The following is a 20,184-nucleotide window of genomic DNA, read 5'->3' as shown; positions in this document are numbered from 1 at the left end:
AGATCACCATATCTGATTACTTATTAATGAAGCAATTAGAAACTTTTTTTTAATTAAATGCAGCCCATTTTCTTTAACGGAACACAGGATGCATTTTGAATTAAAAAAAACGTGAAGTTTAATTTTGTTTAATTGTTTTTTTAGTTTAGGCAGTGGTCTCCGTAGGACCACTCCCTGCTGTTAAAATATATTCTTTTTGTTGTTCTCAAATGGGAAGGGGTCCCATTGTAAATGGGTTAACCCCTCCTTCAAGGAGTCAGTAAAACTTGAAAATTATGCAACTGTAATTTGGTCGCAAAACATTCATACATCCCATTCAGATTCAGTATTTGGGCGGGACGTCCTAAACACGCCGCTTTCAAATACTGAATTGCAAAGACAAACTGAAATTCGCAAATGTGCTGCCGAATCACAACTTGTGTTTTGTACATGTGTAAAGGTATGTTTTGTACATGTGTAAAAGTATGTTTTGTACATATGTAAAAGTATGTTTTGTACATATGTAAAAGTATGTTTTGTACATATGTAAAAGTATATTTTGGGGCCAGAAACGGCCAGACTGCAAAAATGGTTTCTACATACGGCCCTTAGCTTCCAGTGAGTTAAGCTTCGACAACTGTCAGTCAGGCGGGCCTCAGTCTAACTCACGGATCAGTTGATGAATGCTGATAATTGATGTCAGTCCTGGATGTTGTTGACTGATGTCAGCTCTGGTTGTTGGAAGATGTTAACTTATTGTGAGTCCTGGATGTTGGGGTCTAATGTCAGTTCTGGGTTTTGGTAGCAGATTTCAGCTCTGGTTGTTGGAAGATGTTAACTTATTGTGAGTCCTGGATGTTGGGGTCTAATGTCAGTTCTGGGTTTTGGTAGCAGATGTCAGCTCTGGTTGTTGGAAGATGTTAACTTATTGTGAGTCCTGGATGTTGGTGTCTGATGTCAGTTCTGGGTTTTGGTAGCAGATGTCAGTTCGGGATGTTGGTGCTGGATGACCCCCCCCACCCCCAGCCTCACCCCGAGGCAAAGTTGCACCTATCGTGAAAACTGACGGACTATTTGTATTCTGCACTATGAAACATTAGGATCAGTTTTGCAGTAGCTTTTTCAAACACCTGCACTTCTTAATTTGTGCACAGGGGCAATATTACCATATTTCAGATGTTTGCGTGATTTCATCTTTATAGAGAGACTATTTATGTTTTCTTCTGATTCAGGTCTCTGAATAGGCTTTCATTTTACACACAGCAGGAGTCATAACAAAAGGTTCAATGAGGAAGGATACGTTAGTGAAATGTTCTACATAACTAATCTTTACACTATTGACAAATACTATCAATATCATCTGTGCAAAAATAGATACATTCGTAGAATTGATTGTGTTTTCACTTTCACAGGCAATATCTTGAAGTGGTTTTAATAGGCCATACTGGGCGATAATTGGTCGCAATCGATTACACTTGGTCACAATGGTTTGTGATTTTTCATTTTTTTGTCCCTAAAGGCATATTCCAACATTTGACACTCTTCAAAAAATCCCCATGCATTGTTCTCTGGTACATATTATACAATTCACACACTAGAGTCCATGCACAACTTGCCACATTAATATACGGTTCACCAGAGTCAGGACGTTTCAATAAGTATCAGCTTAAATTATTTCACTAGTTCAATTTGTTTTACTAGTATGACAACGTGCCAAGGCTAGAGTCTCTTTGGCTTTTTGAATAGCAGCACATTTAAATTACGCTGTTGGCTTTCATTCATTAGCTTGTTGAGGGAATTTAGAGAAGAGGATTTCAGTTAAATGCTTCCACTTTTTTGCTCATCACAATTTTCTTTCTTATATATGTAATCGCCTTGATCTTTTCCAAGAGCAAACTCACAGGAGGGAACAGCTCTCTTACTACTGCAACTTATTTTATGTCAATCTGCTGAACGTTTGGCAAGGGAATGTTTATAAAACAGTGTGAGTGTGTTGGGGGTGGGATGTGTGTGGGTTGGGTGTGTGATTAGGGCTGAATGGGGTGTGTGGTGAGAGTGCATTGGGACTGGAGTGCGTTGGGGATGCGGGTGTGTTGGGGGATTTTGTCATTTAAAAAAAAAAGCCCTTACAAGTTCCACCTTAAACAGGTTTGTAACTAAGCTAGATTTGCGCTCACCCATTAAGTCAGATTACCTTTCTCACTTCAGCTTTTCAAAGATATTATTTCTCATGCAAACCAGATATTTTCTCCCTCATACGCCTAGGCAAACTGAGTTATTCATACATTCAAACACTGTTATGACTAGCCGATTGGTTTTGCAGCGCACTGCTAACTTTTGTTTGGGCAATTCCATGCTATCTCATCTGTAAGACTGATTTCAGAATTAGAGCTTGCGTAATATTCACTGCACTTGTAGGGGTTCAGTTCAGGTTAATGTCCATATGTTGTACTTTCTTTTAGTTTACATGGAACTATGTGAATGAACATCATTCCTGAGCGGAGGCGTGCCTAGCGTGCGTTCGCTCATGGTGAGTCAGGCTAATTTTGTGGTTGAATCCTTTCTGACATTCACTGCACCAGTAGGGTTTTTCCCCTGTATGAGTTCTCTCATGCTGGGTCAGATGAATTCTCTGACTGAAGCTTTTTTGACATTCTTCACACTGAAAGGGCTTTTCTCCTGTGTGGGTTCTCTCATGATGTACGAGATGGATTTTCTGACTGAAGCTTTTTTCACATTCTGTGCACTTATAGGGTTTTTCTCCGGTGTGTGTCTTTTCATGCTGAGTTAGACTACATCTCTTAGTAAAACATTTTTGACATTCATTGCACTGATATGGCTTTTCTCCGGTGTGAATTTTTTCATGCTTAGCTAGAGTACTTTTATCGTGGAAGCTTTTCTGGCATTCAGTGCACTGATATGGTTTATGTCCCAAGTGTGATCTTTCATGTAATGTGAGACTGATTTTATGACGGTATGTTTTACCACATTCAGAACACAAATACCGTTTTTCTCCTGCATGTGCACCTTCATGCTGAATTAAACTCGCTTTTTTGCTGAAACTTTTTGGACATTCAGTGCACTGATATATTTTTTGTCCCAAATGTGTTCTTTCATGTCGTGTCAGATAGTGTTTTTGACTAAATCTTTTCTCACAATCAGAGCACTGATAAGGCTTTTGTTCAGAGTGCGATTTCATATGTCGGGTCAAGTAGGATTGTTGAGTAAAGGTTTTCTCACATTCGGAACATTGATAAGGTATCTCTCCTGTGCACCTCTTCTTCTGTACTGTCCTGTTCAAATTACAAGCTAGGTTTGTCTCTTGTGAAGTGCATGGGTACACTACTTCTGCAATCTGCACAGTCTTATAAATAATGTACACTGTTTTTTTATTCAAATTGTGCTGTTGTTCTGGCTCTTGCTTTACAGTCACAAAACCCTCCATCTCCTCGATCATGTGTGTCCTTGCTGCCCCCAATTTAAGGGTTCATTGACTTAAGAAATTAGAGAGAATCCAGAAACTGCATTTACAATCAGTCAGCGACTCTGCTCTGTATTGTCGTTACTTCCTGGCCAAACCCAGCTTTTAGAAATTGGTTTCTTCTTAAATCTCTGGAACATCTCTCTCTTTGTAGTCTATTTGCTGCAAATGACATCATCCTTAAGTTTTTTTCCTGTCCACACTTGAAGCCACCTGCAGTATAAAAAAAAAAGAAAAAGAATTAAAGTGAAATATCTTTCAAGGTGTAAACTAATTTTAACGAAATTATTTAACAGTGAATGGCAGCATTCTGGAAGTAATGCATGTACTTTCCGATGGAAAGAGTTGGTAGGGTTTTGAGGCAAGGATAAATGAGACCAACATAAAATAAAGCCGATTGATGTTAACAAAAAGTGTGCACTCACTCATATCAGTAACATAAAATGATAAATCTATTTACATTTTGTATAGACCGTAAAAGAATTAAAAACAAATTGTTTTGCCATGTCGAATGATATCAAAAGGAATAAACTAAATTTGAAACTTGCATAATCTTGTAAAAGGCAGACACAGGAAGATGGCTGAATGAAAGTCTTGAACGATTGCGCTGCCGGGCACCCAGCCTAATCCTACAGAATCCAGTACTCTCCCAAGGAGTTAGAGGTCAGACCCCTAGAGGAGGTCCCACGCATAGAGCCCTCCAGGTGGTAGAGGGGGCTCGGACTGACTTCCTACCATGATCGAGCGCACAGATGCCAAGGTGAGTGCCATACAGTGGCAGCCTGACAATTGCAAATTGAGCTCGGCGGACCAAGGGGGCCGCAGACTCCACTTCCCAAGCCCCACGAAACCATGATGGGAAGCGCATAGACGCCTGCAGAGGCTTGGCTGAGATGTACTGGCAGAGCCAGGCACACTGGGGCTGAATGGCTTCCTAGAAATAAACTGATCGCTGGGGCACGCAATGCTGGTTGGAGCCTAGAAGCCTGGAGGACGGTTGCTACAATGACAGCGGCTAGATAATGGAGATGAGGTCAGCACAGTCCCCAGGCGGTAACTGCCCCTGCCCTTCCTGCGTTGCGGACTGCTGATGCAGAGAGCGTATACAGTTGCATGAGGCCTGCCTGAGAAGGCATAGAGGGCCGGGCCTGTGAAGTGCATACCAGTTGACATACAGGTGCCACCTGTGCAACCCCTCCTCCCTCCCCATTGACGTGATCATATAGTTGGGACTGCGACCCGGTAACCCTGAGCTTCCAACTGATGAAAGGTTGCTGAGAAGGGATCTTCCAGCTACTAACCTTTGAGACGTGAGCAGTGGTGGATGAGAGGGAGGCTTGAGGGCTAGGTCCTTGCTCATGCCTCGGGGGACATTGTCTGGTTCTCCTTCATGTTCTTGTTCTGGAGGTAATAAGTGGCAGACAGACCTGAAGAAGACAGTCTGACCTGCAGTGGGCTGGGCCGCTGTTTTGAGAGGGTACCCAGGGGATAGCAGAGCACCTGCCGAGATAGATCTTCTAGAACAGGCCAATAACAAAAAATGTACAGATATACAGAGCTGGGAGGAGGCCCTGCATGGAACTCGTAGAGCAGACAAGGCCTATTTCCACGGGCGGATGAAATGTCCACTCCCCAGATACTGATGGCTATTACCCAACTGAAACAGATGCTAGAAGAATAAATGGATTCCATATTCATTGATAGTAATATTTGGATCGCCATATGGTGAGGGAGCGACTGCTGCAGACAGAACTAAATGTGGTTGAGCTCACTGCAAAACTGGCTCCTAATCCTCGCCCAGGTTAAACTTCCATCATTAGCAATTTAGGGGTCCTGAGTTCCAATCGTTACCCTTCTTCCTCCCCATCCTCGCCCAAGGTGGAACCCAACCCATCCACCAGACCCCCTAACCATTGGGTCTTTACTGCCCCTCAACACAAGAAGCCCATTGAGGACCACCCTTTCACCTATGGAGGGAACTGGCCTTCTCCTGCTACTCACATATCATCACCCTATGTTCACCCCCATAACAATAAATAACAGCACTCTAGATAACTAAGCCTACTAAACCCCCCTCCTCTCATCACTCCTACCTCAAGGAGCACCCCACTCACCCACTGTGCTTCCCAACACCTGGCACTCAACTCCCCTAGAGCACAAAAGACACATGGAGGAAAACTGTAGAACACCACTTCCCTCTACTCTTCATACCCCCTCCATGCCACCAACCACCAGCCCCCAACCTCCAAAAAAACTCCACTTATACTTTCATCCGGGACTATGTGGAACCTACATTACCTACCACTGTTCCTTTTACGAGGAGACATCACTCCCTTCCTATCACCAGACCAACTAACCACTGCTTATACCCCCGCACCCCCCCTTGAGGTTGAACTGAAAGACATCAAGCAGACATCAATCATTTCTTCAATGATGGAGGAGCGGTGTAATCTCTACATGTCCTTCAAGAATAATCAATCATGCCTCCACACTACGGCTAAACTCTGCCAAAGTCAAGACTCATCTTGGAAAACGAGACAAATTTTACCTGGAAATCTAGGCCTCGTTAACCATCACGCCAGGCCACATAGGATTACTGACTCTATGTCTGATGCTGACATTCACTCCTTTCTACTTCATTACAATACCGCCCAAAATAAACCTTCTCTCCCACCATCCAAGATCCAGACTATTTCCTCCAACTCATTTAGAGAATCTGTATCACGAGTCCGAAGATGCTGGCTTCTGCTCTCCCTCTTGGCGCGCGTGGATGCATGATAATGCAGAGATGACTGCAACTGCTGACAAGACACGCACGCTAAAAGCTGTAACCTGGAATGTGAAGGGCCTGAAGTGCGGTAGAAAGATGTGGCGCGTTTCTTAATTGATATGGAGCAGACTCTGCTTTTTACAAGAGCTGAATCTGATAGGAGCCTCGTGTTCGCGCCTGCGAGTGGGAAGGATGGGTGAAAAGTTCGTAGCGGGATACTTCAACTACGCCAGGGGCACAGCCATCGTTCTCAGAAAGGGCTTCCTATGGCACACGCGCACTGCAATATGCGATCCACAGGTTCCGTATGTGATAGTGGAGGTCGCCCAGTGAGACTCATATCAATATACGGCCCCAACACCGAGGAGCCCCAGTTTTTTAGTGAGATGCGGTGGTTGGCGGACACCCTAGGCCCCGGGGCAGTGCTATGGGGAGGTAATTTTAACGTAGTTCTCAACTCCAATTAGGACAGGTCAAATGGTTCTCGCCGGCCTCACGCCTGAGCTGCGGCTCAACTGCAGGCCCTTATGGAAGACCAGGATCTGATAGATTTCTGGCGCAGCCAACACCAATCCAGCCGAGAGGGGAGTTGCATTTCCTCTGTGGGCACCTCGTGGTCAAAAATTGACTACCAACGCATATCCTGTTCCGTGGACACTTGGGTTAGACACTGTGCCCATCTTGCCTGAACCGATTCAATACTATTAGAATTTATTTTAACAGACGCGCCAAATAGAGCCTTCAGCTGGAGACTTCCAGCTGGCGCCCTCTGGGAGCAGGTGTTGCGAGAGGAGATTGGATCAGCCATACTTTGACACCAAAGTCAGCTCTGCGGACACCCCGTCCACTCTATGGGAGGCGTTTACGGCATTAGGGGCAAGTGTATTGCTAAACAAATTTGTGTTCTACGTTCACTGAGGAAAGATCTGCAGTGGCTAGAGAAAGATTCACTCGCTTGAATTAGAATTCTTCAAGTCCAATCAGCTCACGACCCATGGGCAGATCAAGGCTAAGATAGCGGAATTTGAGGATGCTGAACACAGAGAAACGCATTTCCTAGGTCGGAGGAGCGCGCTCGCCAATATGGGGAGGGTGACCAGGTCGGCAAAACCCTTGCGCGTCTTCTTAAAAACCCTTGGGAAAATGCCCGCTAAGCTCTTCAAAGATCTTATACCTTCCATAATCCCACTCTGGTCCAAGATTGTCCATGAATCTCTCCTACAAAGCAGGATTCCAGATTGCCTCAAGACTGGCCAAGTCACCTCCATACCTAAAAAGCCAAATGCAGACTTAAATGATCCTAACAACTTTAGGCCCATTTCCAATATCATTACCCTAGCCAAACTACTTGAGAAATATGTTCACACACAACTGCGTAATCACATCAATCAGTTTCAACTCCTTGATCAATTCCAATCAGGTTTCCAAGCGGGTACTGAATCTGCCCTGACACACATTACTGATGACACTCAGATATCTTGACCGAAATGAAAGCTGCCTACATTTTTCTCCTGCATCTCTCCTCAGTGTTCGACACCGTCAAACATGATAACTTGATTGATCTTCTCGAAAAAAGGATGGGCTTATCAGGCACAGTTTTAAATTGGTTTCCTTACACAATAGATTCTCTACCGGATATTCTAGCTGCACTTCCCTCAGAGTATTATATATTAGTAGCCAACTGTCCTCCTGGAAAATTGGGCGGCGGGGTGGCTGCCATCATCAACAAAAAACTTAAATTTCGGGCCCTTACCCCTCTCGCCCTCATAGAGTCTGAGAATCTTATCATCAAGCTAGATGCAGATAGTGGCGCTCTGGTTTTGGTATTGATCTATCGCCCCTCTCGTCCTATATCCACATTCCCCATATCTTTAGGAGAACAGATAGCCTCCCTAGTAGTAAATTTCCCGAAAGTACTCCTAGTAGGGGACTTGAATTACTGGTTTAATCATCAAGCGGGTAGAGCTCAGGCAGCCGAGCTTCAGGAACTGCTCGTGAACATTAACTTGACCCAGCACATATTTGCTCCTACTTACAAAAGGGGTCACATACTGGACCAGATATGGTTGCACAACTTATCACTCTCAATCCCTTCCATTTTACCTTGTATCTGGTCTGACCATCATCTAATCCAGTTTACGACTACTTTGGATGGCCACATTAAATCTCTACCTAAATCGGGAGGTATAACCAGAAAATGGAATTCTGCCAACACGTCGGCCTTTATAGACACCTTGAAATCCAAACAACCTACATTAGGCAACGAAGTAGATACAATGGAAGGAAAGATCACAGACTGGTTATCTGAGGTGGCAGACATTCATGCCCCAGTGGTTAAATTCTCTCGCGCTTGTAGTATAGAGGCCCATAAATGGTTTACCCCCGAACTGAGAAATTTGAAATTGGAACTTCGCCAGAAAGAAAGAACCTGCAGCAAAAAATACTGCTCGCAAGATAAGGAAGAATATATGATCGCCCGTAGAGAATATTTAAAAACTATCCTAAAGAACAAAACCGAATACTTTTCCAGGAAAATATTATAGTCCCAAAACAAATCTAAGGATATTTTCAAAATAGTCAACGATCTCTGTAATAGTGACAGAACTGCTCCCACTCAGGCGCCTACCCAGGAGTTCTGTATTTCACTTGACACGTTTTTCATAGAGAAAATTGCAACCATAAAGAAGAGCATCTCTGAGTCTTCTGGCTCAGAGTATAGAGACGACTTATATTTTAATCCACACAATTTGGACACTCTCCCTCTCATTGACTCAAACTCATTCCCGGCGCTTCTATCACGGGTTAAATCTGGGTCCCCTAATAATTGCTGCCCTCCACATATTTTGAAAGAGGGCTGCTCAGCTTTGCCTCTGAGCATCCTTTCACTCTTGAATTAATCTCTTTCACAGGGCAAGGTCCCTGTCTCGATTAAAAATTCCACACGTGTACCACTCTTGAAGAAGCCGGGTATAGACCCGCTGGATCTGGCAAACTATAGACCCATCTCTTTGCTCCCTTCCTGTCTAAACTCCTGGAGGCCCACATGTGTAGCCGCCTCTCAAATTTTATAGAGCAAACTGACTACCTTGAACAGAATCAGGCTGGCTTCCGTCCCTCACAATCCACGGAAACGGTGATTCTTGCAGTTCAAGACACCTTTAGAGCCAACGCAGATAAAGACATCCACCAGGCGCTGGTACTCCTTGATTTGTCGGCCGCGTTCACCACGGTTGATTATAACATCCTGCTGAGCCGTGTCGAGCAGGCCGGCCTCAGCGGAACCGCGCTTGATTGGATTGCTTCCTTTATTTATTTATTTATTTATTTTGAAAGTTTTATAGAGCGCGAACAAGATCCTTGCGGATATCAGAGCGCTTTACAATTAGTGAGGTTAATTATACAACAGATAAATGCAGGTAAATCACGTATACATAAATAAACAAGCAATAGGGTAGAAAACAAGAAAGACCCGTTGATTCATGACAATGGCAAATATAATGACTAGGTTGTCTAGTTGGTCCCTGGTCATAGTAAGGAATACTGGTGATGGTACGAATGTGATCAGAATTTCCTTAGCCTATGTTCAGGTGAATTTTGCCATGATCTTAATCTTACTGTGCCTAAAAGACGAAGGTGACCTTGTGTAATGTAACTAGTGGTCATGTAAATAACTTTGGGTTGAGCTTGTAACATATAAGAACTGCAGAAAAGGGTCAAAACAAATCATTAACACTAAAAAGGAAAAACAAATAAATACGCACTTAGTGGCTGATTTTTACACAGTGAACCCAGAACTCCTGGGTAAATCATAGCTTCCAGGCTAAAACTGTGTGATCTTAGGCACATATTTAATGTCACCAAAACTCCTTTGACTTCATAATTATGTATGAAAGAGTCTTCAAAGACCTGAGTTCAGGATACCGGCTGTATTTGATTTCATGGACCTCAATGTTGCCTGATATCGACCTGGTCGATACACAGGGCTGACGTGGGAAGGGTCTTGCCTCTTACTTCACCAATGCATGCATGGAAATATTTTAAAAGAGGGAGATCTATAAATAATAATAAGGAGATTGTATTTTCCCTCATTAACTTCTATTGAACAGAAGCAGTTTGAGGCGGGAGGGAGCCAAAGAGCGGTTCATTTTGGCTCGAGGAGCCGAGCCAGGCACCGGGCCAGAGCCGGGCCAGACACCGGGCTCTGCTCTCCCTGCTGTGTCTCCCGCATCTCGTGGGCGCCCCCTTATCGGTTGCAGTCAGTGAGATTAGGCACATTCACAGCTCAGTATTTACCCTCTTTCTGTGGAGTGCCATAGGGATGGTCACTTTCACCACTCCTATTTAACTTATATTTGAGACCTCTGCTATATTCTTTGAAACATCGGAAAGTCACCATCTTCAATTATGCTGACGCACTTGCAGCTAATTTTTCCCCTGAATACACCAGACTCTGTTGACGAGTTTCAGGGAACTATGTTGCATATACAAAGGTGGATGGATCTAAACCACCTCAAGCACAACCCAGGCAAGACAGAATTAGTTTTGCCTGGGAAGAGCGACCTCAGTTGGGGCCCCCATTTTTGGCCATTACACTTGGGAGCTCCGCCCAAGGCTTCCAAGTCAGTCAGAAGCCTGGGGGTCATCCTTGGGGCCGACCTGTCACTCAGAAGTCAGGTGGGAGCTGTTGTATCACCCAGTTTCTTCCAACTATGAAAAATTAGGAAAATTTCCCACCTGCTCACCCATTCTGCAGTTGTACAGGTAACCATAGCCTTAGTGCTCTCCCGCCTAGATTTTTCAAATGCTATTTATCTTGGGCTCCCATCTGGACTACTAAAACGACTCCAGATGGTTCAGAACCAGGCGGTCAGACGGATATGGAAACTCCCTAAATGGCAATCAGCCCGACCTTGTATGGAAAAACTTCATTGGTTACCATTGGCCCAAAGGATCACTTTCAAAACTGGTTGCAGAGTTTTCAAAGCATTGCAGGGCAAGAGCCCTAAATTTATTAGACAGTTGCTTACTGTCTATAAACTACAGCTCAACCTGCGATCGGTCCATCTTAACTTGCTCACCACCCCTCACTTTAAAAGGAAGAAGCATGGAGGATGTTGTTTTTCACTCTTGGCGGCCACTCTGTGGAACTCCATCCCTACTTCACTCAGGAACTGTGACAATCTTTTGATCTTCAGAAAGTCCCTGAAAACGTGGTTATTCAAACAGGCATACGTTTAAGGAATGTATCAGGATCATTGACATTAGCACCATGAAACCTAAGGGTGTACGAGCGCTTAATAAATAAATGTTATCATAACATAACAATAGATCACAGAGAATCAAAGTCAACCATTCCCTTTCTAACAACACCCCGATCGCAACTGGGGTCCCTCAAGGATCTGCATTATCACCCACGCTCTCCAACTTGTACATGGAACCGCTTACAGAAATTCTGAACCACTCGAACATATATTGTCACATGTACGCAGATGGCACTCAAATATACCTTAAAGTCTCTTCACCTGACAATATCAAAACTCTTCTTGTGTCCTTGTGAAAACTCAACATTGGCTACCTCACAATCACCTTATGCTGAATACCCTCAAGACAGAATTCCTACTTATTGCCCCCCACAATCATACTACCCCCATTCAAGACTGGCTCAAACAACCGACGGCCCTCAATTGCATTCCACATGTTGTTGATTCCACCAGATCTTTAGGCATAACGCTGGTCAAACACCTCCGCCGAAATAATGCACCCCAGCTACTCTTTCATTCCTACCGAATTTACATTTCTCCTTTGTTAATGTAACACCATGTTATTAAAGAACGAAGAAAGTATATTTTTTACTCTCTTAAATTCCAGGACAAAATCTGTATAGAACTCATGGAGGGTCAAATCGACTGCCTGTTGCACAGAGAGAAGTTTGAAGATGCCAGCACCCGATCCATCGAAGTTCCAAAGATGAGATAAAAAAATATATATAGGGTGAATGAGGAAGTGCTAAAACTGGGGACGGTTGGCCCCAGAAACGTTAACCTCACTGGTTAGGGGCTGCCCAGCTGTCATTCCCAACCGCTAGCATGCTAAAGGCATAAATGTGACACCTCCAGGCACATACTACAGAACACTCCTGACCTGATGAAGATCAGAAAATGACTGAACCTGCTGTTTGGCAACCTAGGAGGAACCCTGAGGCACTGGACCGGCTTTCTTTTAAATCCAGGAAAAAGAAGTGGATTCCAAGGGTCAGTTGGATGACCACATGTTCAAGGTACGGGTACACAATAAGCTACAAGAAGCCTTTCCTCCAACTGCTCAGGTGACCAGTGCCAACTGGACCCTCTGCCCGACACTCTGAGAGTGTCTAGGTGCCACCCCTTGGCGGCTTTAGCTTTTTACTTCTGTGGTAGGTTGGGGATTAAAGGGATAAATCAGTGGGTAAAATCTTTGACCAGGATGAACCTGGTTGGTGTATTTGATCTGTGCTCCATCACAGCCAGCCTCTAGTTATACCTAGGTGCTGCCCACCACGTCAACTGGCACTTTGTTTCTCAAATAAAACTTTAAAAATTCCTATTTCACCGGTGCCCTTTAATGGATTTTTTTCATTTTGCTTTAGAATTGTACACTTGTTTTCTAATTTGGCTTGATATTTCTATGGTTTTGAATTTCAGTGTTATTACTGTTTCAGTGCTGCATAAATACCTTACAAATTCCCCTTAGGTGAGCCTGTCTGCTCTGTGCCAAAGGGACCATGGGGACGAGCTCAGGGACGCTGAGGGTCAGTGCTGCATAAATACCTTACGTATTCCCCTTAGGTGAGCCTGTCTGCTTTGTGTCAAAGGGACCATGGGGACGAGCTCAGGGACGCTGAGGGTCAGTGCTGCATAAATACCTTGCGTATTCCCCTTAGGTGAGCCTGTCTGCTCTGTGCCAAAGGGACCATGGGGACGAGCTCAGGGACGCTGAGGGTCAGTGCTGCATAAATACCTTACGTCTTCCCCTTAGGTGAGCCTGTCTGCTCTGTGTCGAAGGGACCATGGGGACGAGCTCAGGGACGCTGAGGGTCAGTGCTGCATAAATACCTTGCGTATTCCCCTTAGGTGAGCCTGTCTGCTCTGTGTCAAAGGGACCATGGGGACGAGCTCAGGGACGCTGAGGGTCAGTGCTGCATAAATACCTTACGTCTTCCCCTTAGGTGAGCCTGTCTGCTCTGTGTCAAAGGGACCATGGGGACGAGCTCAGGGACGCTGAGGGTAAGTGCTGCATAAATACCTTACGTATTCCCCTTAGGTGAGCCTGTCTGCTCTGTGCCAAAGGGACCATGGGGACGAGCTCAGGGACGCTGAGGGTCAGTGTTGCATAAATACCTTGCGTATTCCCCTTAGGTGAGCCTGTCTGCTCTGTGCCAAAGGGACCATGGGGACGAGCTCAGGGACGCTGAGGGTCAGTGCTGCATAAATACCTTGCGTATTCCTCTTAGGTGAGCCTGTCTGCTCTGTGCCAAAGGGACCATGGGGACGAGCTCAGGGACGCTGAGGGTCAGTGCTGCATAAATACCTTGCGTATTCCCCTTAGGTGAGCCTGTCTGCTCTGTGCCAAAGGGACCACGGGGACGAGCTCAGTGACGCTGAGGGTCAGTAATGCATAAATACCTTGTGTCTTCCCCTTAGGTGAGCCTGTCTGGTCTGTGTCAAAGGGACCATGGGGACGAGCTCAGGGACGCTGAGGGTCAGTGCTGCATAAATACCTTGCGTATTCCCCTTAGGTGAGCCTGTCTGCTCTGTGCCAAAGGGACCACGGGGACGAGCTCAGTGACGCTGAGGGTCAGTGCTGCATAAATACCTCAGGTGTTCCCCTTAGGTGAGCCTGTCTGCTCTGTGCCAAAGGGACCATGGGGATGAGCTCAGGGACGCTGAGGGTCAGTGGTGCATAAATACCTTGCGTATTCCCCTTAGGTGAGCCTGTCTGCTCTGTGCCAAAGGGACCATGGGGACGAGCTCAGGGACGCTGAGGGTCAGTGGTGCATAAATACCTTGCGTATTCCCCTTAGGTGAGCCTGTCTGCTCTGTGCCAAAGGGACCATGGGGACGAGCTCAGGGACGCTGAGGGTCAGTGCTGCATAAATACCTTACGTCTTCCCCTTAGGTGAGCCTGTCTGCTCTGTGTCAAAGGGACCATGGGGACGAGCTCAGGGACGCTGAGGGTCAGTGCTGCATAAATACCTTACGTATTCCCCTTAGGTGAGCCTGTCTGCTCTGTGCCAAAGGGACCACGGGGACGAGCTCAGTGACGCTGAGGGTCAATGCTGCATAAATACCTCAGGTGTTCCCCTTAGGTGAGCCTGTCTGCTCTGTGCCAAAGGGACCATGGGGACGAGCTCAGGGACGCTGAGGGTCAGTGGTGCATAAATACCTTGCGTATTCCCCTTAGGTGAGCCTGTCTGCTCTGTGCCAAAGGGACCATGGGGACGAGCTCAGGGACGCTGAGGGTCAGTGCTGCATAAATACCTTACGTCTTCCCCTTAGGTGAGCCTGTCTGCTCTGTGTCAAAGGGACCATGGGGACGAGCTCAGGGACGCTGAGGGTCAGTGCTGCATAAATACCTTGCGTATTCCCCTTAGGTGAGCCTGTCTGCTCTGTGCCAAAGGGACCACGGGGACGAGCTCAGTGACGCTGAGGGTCAATGCTGCATAAATACCTCAGGTGTTCCCCTTAGGTGAGCCTGTCTGCTCTGTGCCAAAGGGACCATGGGGACGAGCTCAGGGACGCTGAGGGTCAGTGGTGCATAAATACCTTGCGTATTCCCCTTAGGTGAGCCTGTCTGCTCTGTGCCAAAGGGACCATGGGGACGAGCTCAGGGACGCTGAGGGTCAGTGCTGCATAAATACCTTACGTCTTCCCCTTAGGTGAGCCTGTCTGCTCTGTGCCAAAGGGACCATGGGGACGAGCTCAGGGACGCTGAGGGTCAGTGCTGCATAAATACCTTACGTCTTCCCCTTAGGTGAGCCTGTCTGCTCTGTGCCAAAGGGACCATGGGGACGAGCTCAGGGACGCTGAGGGTCAGTGCTGCATAAATACCTTGCGTATTCCCCTTAGGTGAGCCTGTCTGCTCTGTGTCAAAGGGACCATGGGGACGAGCTCAGGGACGCTGAGGGTCAGTGCTGCATAAATACCTTACGTCTTCCCCTTAGGTGAGCCTGTCTGCTCTGTGTCAAAGGGACCATGGGGACGAGCTCAGGGACGCTGAGGGTCAGTGCTGCATAAATACCTTACGTATTCCCCTTAGGTGAGCCTGTCTGCTCTGTGTCAAAGGGACCATGGGGACGAGCTCAGGGACGCTGAGGGTCAGTGCTGCATAAATACCTTGCATATTCCCCTTAGGTGAGCCTGTTTGCTCTGTGCCAAAGGGACCACGGGGACGAGCTCAGGGACGCTGAGGGTCAGTGCTGCATAAATACCTTGCATATTCCCCTTAGGTGAGCCTGTTTGCTCTGTGCCAAAGGGACCACGGGGACGAGCTCAGGGACGCTGAGGGTCAGTGCTGCATAAATACCTTGCATATTCCCCTTAGGTGAGCCTGTTTGCTCTGTGCCAAAGGGACCACGGGGACGAGCTCAGGGACGCTGAGGGTCAGTGCTGCATAAATACCTTGCGTATTCCCCTTAGCTGAGCCTGTCTGCTCTGTGCCAAAGGGACCATGGGGACGAGCTCAGGGACGCTGAGGGTCAGTGCTGAATAAATACCTTATGTATTCCCCTTAGGTGAGCCTGTCTGCTCTGTGCCAAAGGGACCACGGGGACGAGCTCAGGGACGCTGAGGGTCAGTGCTGCATAAATACCTTGCGTATTCCCCTTAGGTGAGCCTGTCTGCTCTGTGCCAAAGGGACCACGGGGACGAGCTCAGGGACGCTGAGGGTCAGTGCTGCATAAATACCTTATGTATTGCCCTTAGGTGAGCCTGTCTGCTCTGTGTCAAAGGGACCACGGGGACGAGCTCAGGGACGCTGAGGGTCAGTGCTGCATAAATACCTTACGTCTTCCCCTTAGGTGAGCCTGTCTGCTCTGTGCCAGAGGGACCACGGGGACGAGCTCAGTGACGCTGAGGGTCAGTGCTGCATAAATACCTTGTGTATTCCCCTTAGGTGAGCCTGTCTGCTCTGTGCCAAAGGGACCACGGGGACGAGCTCAGGGACGCTGAGGGTCAGTGCTGCATAAATACCTTAAGTCTTCCCCTTAGGTGAGCCTGTCTGCTCTGTGTCAAAGGGACCATGGGGACGAGCTCAGGGACGCTGAGGGTCAGTGCTGCATAAATACCTTACGTATTCCCCTTAGGTGAGCCTGTCTGCTCTGTGCCAAAGGGACCACGGTGACGAGCTCAGTGACGCTGAGGGTCAATGCTGCATAAATACCTCAGGTGTTCCCCTTAGGTGAGCCTGTCTGCTCTGTGCCAAAGGGACCATGGGGACGAGCTCAGGGACGCTGAGTGTCAGTGCTGCATAAATACCTTGTGTATTCCCCTTAGGTGAGCCTGTCTGCTCTGTGCCAAAGGGACCATGGGGACGAGCTCAGGGACGCTGAGGGTCAGTGCTGCATAAATACCTTGTGTATTCCCCTTTGGTGAGCCTGTCTGCTCTGTGCCAAAGGGACCATGGGGACGAGCACAGGGACGCTGAGGGTCAGTGCTGCATAAATACCTTGCGTATTCCCCTTTGGTGAGCCTGTCTGCTCTGTGCCAAAGGGACCATGGGGACGAGCTCAGGGACGCTGAGGGTCAGTGCTGCATAAATACCTTGCGTATTCCCCTTAGGTGAGCCTGTCTGCTCTGTGCCAAAGGGACCATGGGGATGAGCTCAGGGACGCTGAGGGTCAGTGCTGCATAAATACCTCAGGTATTCCCCTTAGGTGAGCCTGTCTGCTCTGTGCCAAAGGGACCATGGGGACGAGCTCAGGGACGCTGAGGGTCAGTGCTGCATAAATACCTTGTGTATTCCCCTTAGATGAGCCTGTCTGCTCTGTGCCAAAGGGGCCACGGGGACGAGCTCAGGGACGCTGAGGGTCAGTGCTGCATAAACACCTTATGTATTCCCCTTAGGTGAGCCTGTCTGCTCTGTGCCAAAGGGACCACGGGGACGAGCTCAGGGACGCTGAGGGTCAGTGCTGCATAAATACCTGGCGTCTTCCCCTTAGGTGAGCCTGTCTGCTCTGTGTCAAAGGGACCATGGGGACGAGCTCAGGGACGTTGAGGGTCAGTGCTGCATAAATACCTTGCGTATTCCCCTTAGGTGAGCCTGTCTGCTCTGTGCCAAAGGGACCACGGGGACGAGCTCAGGGACGCTGAGGGTCAGTGCTGCATAAATACCTTGTGTATTCCTCTTAGGTGAGCCTGTCTGCTCTGTGCCAAAGGGGCCATGGGGACGAGCTCAGGGACGCTGAGGGTCAGTGCTGCATAAATACCTTGTGTATTCCCCTTAGGTGAGCCTGTCTGCTCTGTGCCAAGGGGACCATGGGGACGAGCTCAGGGACGCTGAGGGTCAGTGCTGCAGAAGTACCTTGTGTATTGCCCTTAGGTGAGTGTGTCTACTCTGTGCCAAAGGGACCATGGGGACGAGCTCAGGGACGTTGAGGGTCAGTGCTGCATAAATACCTTGTGTATTGCCCTTAGGTGAGTGTGTCTCCTCTGTGCCAAAGGGACCATGGGGACGAGCTCAGGGACGCTGAGTGTCAGTGCTGCATAAATACCTCAGGTATTCCCCTTTGGTGAGCCTGTCTGCTCTGTGCCAAAGGGACCATGGGGACGAGCTCAGGGACGCTGAGGGTCAGTGCTGCATAAATACCTTGTGTATTGCCCTTAGGTGAGCCTGTCTGCTCTGTGTCGAAGGGACCATGGGGACGAGCTCAGGGATGCTGAGGGTCAGTGCTGCATAAATACCTCAGGTATTCCCCTTAGGTGAGCCTGTCTGCTCTGTGCCAAAGGGACCATGGGGATGAGCTCAGGGACGCTGAGGGTCAGTGCTGCATAAATACCTTGTGTATTCCCCTTAGGTGAGCCGGTCTGCTCTGTGCCAAAGGGACCACGGGGACGAGCTCAGGGACGCTGAGGGTCAGTGCTGCATAAATACCTCAGGTATTCCCCTTAGGTGAGCCTGTCTGCTCTGTGCCAAAGGGACCATGGGGACGAGCTCAGTGACGCTGAGGGTCAGTGCTGCATAAATACCTTGTGTATTCCCCTTAGGTGAGCCTGTCTGCTCTGTGCCAAAGGGACCATGGGGACGAGCTCAGGGACGCTGAGGGTCAGTGCTGCATAAATACCTTGTGTATTCCCCTTAGGTGAGCCTGTCTGCTCTGTGCCAAAGGGACCATGGGGACGAGGTCAGGGACGTTGAGGGTCAGTGCTGCATAAATACCTTGCGTATTCCCCTTAGGTGAGCCTGTCTGCTCTGTGCCAAAGGGACGAGCTCAGGGACGCTGAGGGTCAGTGCTGCATAAATACCTTGTGTATTCCCCTTAGGTGAGCCTGTCTGCTCTGTGCCAAAGGGACCATGGGGACGAGCTCAGGGACGCTGAGGGTCAGTGCTGCATAAATACTTTGTGTATTCCCCTTAGGTGAGCCTGTCTGCTCTGTGTCAAAGGGACCATGGGGACGAGCTCAGGGACGCTGAGGGTCAGTGCTGCATAAATACTTTGTGTATTCCCCTTAGGTGAGCCTGTCTGCTCTGTGCCAAGGGGACCATGGGGACGAGCTCAGGGACGCTGAGGGTCAGTGCTGCATAAATACCTTGTGTATTCCCCTTAGGTGAGCCTGTCTGCTCTGTGCCAAAGGGACCATGGGGACGAGCTCAGGGACGCTGAGGGTCAGTGCTGCATAAATACCTTGCGTATTCCCCTTTCGTGAGCCTGTCTGCTCTGTGCCAAAGGGACCATGGGGACGAGCTCAGGGACGCTGAGGGTCAGTGCTGCATAAATACCTTGCGTATTGTCCTTAGGTGAGCCTGTCTGCTCTGTGTCAAAGGGACCATGGGGACGAGCTCAGGGACGCTGAGGGTCAGTGCTGCATAAATACCTTACGTCTTCCCCTTAGGTGAGCCTGTCTGCTCTGTGTCAAAGGGACCATGGGGACGAGCTCAGGGACGCTGAGGGTCAGTGCTGCATAAATACCTTACGTCTTCCCCTTAGGTGAGCCTGTCTGCTCTGTGTCAAAGGGACCATGGGGACGAGCTCAGGGACGCTGAGGGTCAGTGCTGCATAAATACCTCAGGTATTCCCCTTAGGTGAGCCTGTCTGCTCTGTGCCAAAGGGACCATGGGGACGAGCTCAGGGACGCTGAGGGTCAGTGCTGCATAAATACCTTGCGTCTTCCCCTTAGGTGAGCCTGTCTGCTCTGTGCCAAAGGGACCATGGGGACGAGCTCAGTGACGCTGAGGGTCAGTGCTGCATAAATACCTTACGTATTCCCCTTAGGTGAGCCTGTCTGCTCTGTGTCAAAGGGACCATGGGGACGAGCTCAGGGACGCTGAGGGTCAGTGCTGCATAAATACCTTACGTATTCCCCTTAGGTGAGCCTGTCTGCTCTGTGTCAAGGGGACCACGGGGACGAGCTCAGGGACGCTGAGGGTCAGTGCTGCATAAATACCTTGTGTATTCCCCTTAGGTGAGCCTGTCTGCTCTGTGCCAAAGGGACCATGGGGACGAGCTCAGTGACGCTGAGGGTCAGTGCTGCATAAATACCTTACGTATTCCCCTTAGGTGAGCCTGTCTGCTCTGTGCCAAAGGGACCACGGGGACGAGCTCAGGGACGCTGAGGGTCAGTGCTGCATAAATACCTTACTTCTTCCCCTTAGGTGAGCCTGTCTGCTCTGTGTCAAAGGGACCATGGGGACGAGCTCAGGGACGCTGAGGGTCAGTGCTGCATAAATACCTTGCGTATTCCCCTTAGGTGAGCCTGTCTGC

At 48.3% G+C, this 20,184-nt stretch overlaps 1 protein-coding gene across 1 annotated transcript in view; it reads right to left on the bottom strand.

Moving 5' to 3' along the window:
• Positions 1-2,233: 2,233 nt before the first annotated feature.
• The window catches only part of LOC144805651 (uncharacterized), a 66,400-nt gene continuing 48,449 nt past the window's right edge, over positions 2,234-20,184 (bottom strand). Inside the window, exon 2 of the mRNA XM_078672172.1 lies at positions 2,234-3,673. Within this exon, the coding sequence (XP_078528298.1) occupies positions 2,468-3,436 (969 nt within the window). The 5' untranslated portion in view covers positions 3,437-3,673 and the 3' untranslated portion in view covers positions 2,234-2,467. The remainder of the gene's footprint in view (positions 3,674-20,184) is intronic.

This window comes from Lissotriton helveticus (genome assembly GCF_964261635.1).
Source record: "Lissotriton helveticus chromosome 1_1 unlocalized genomic scaffold, aLisHel1.1 SUPER_1_unloc_17, whole genome shotgun sequence".
In the NCBI taxonomy this organism is placed as follows: Eukaryota; Metazoa; Chordata; class Amphibia; order Caudata; family Salamandridae; genus Lissotriton; species Lissotriton helveticus.
Note: the sequence above shows the minus strand (reverse complement) of the source record. Positions and strands in the feature narration are given on the sequence as shown.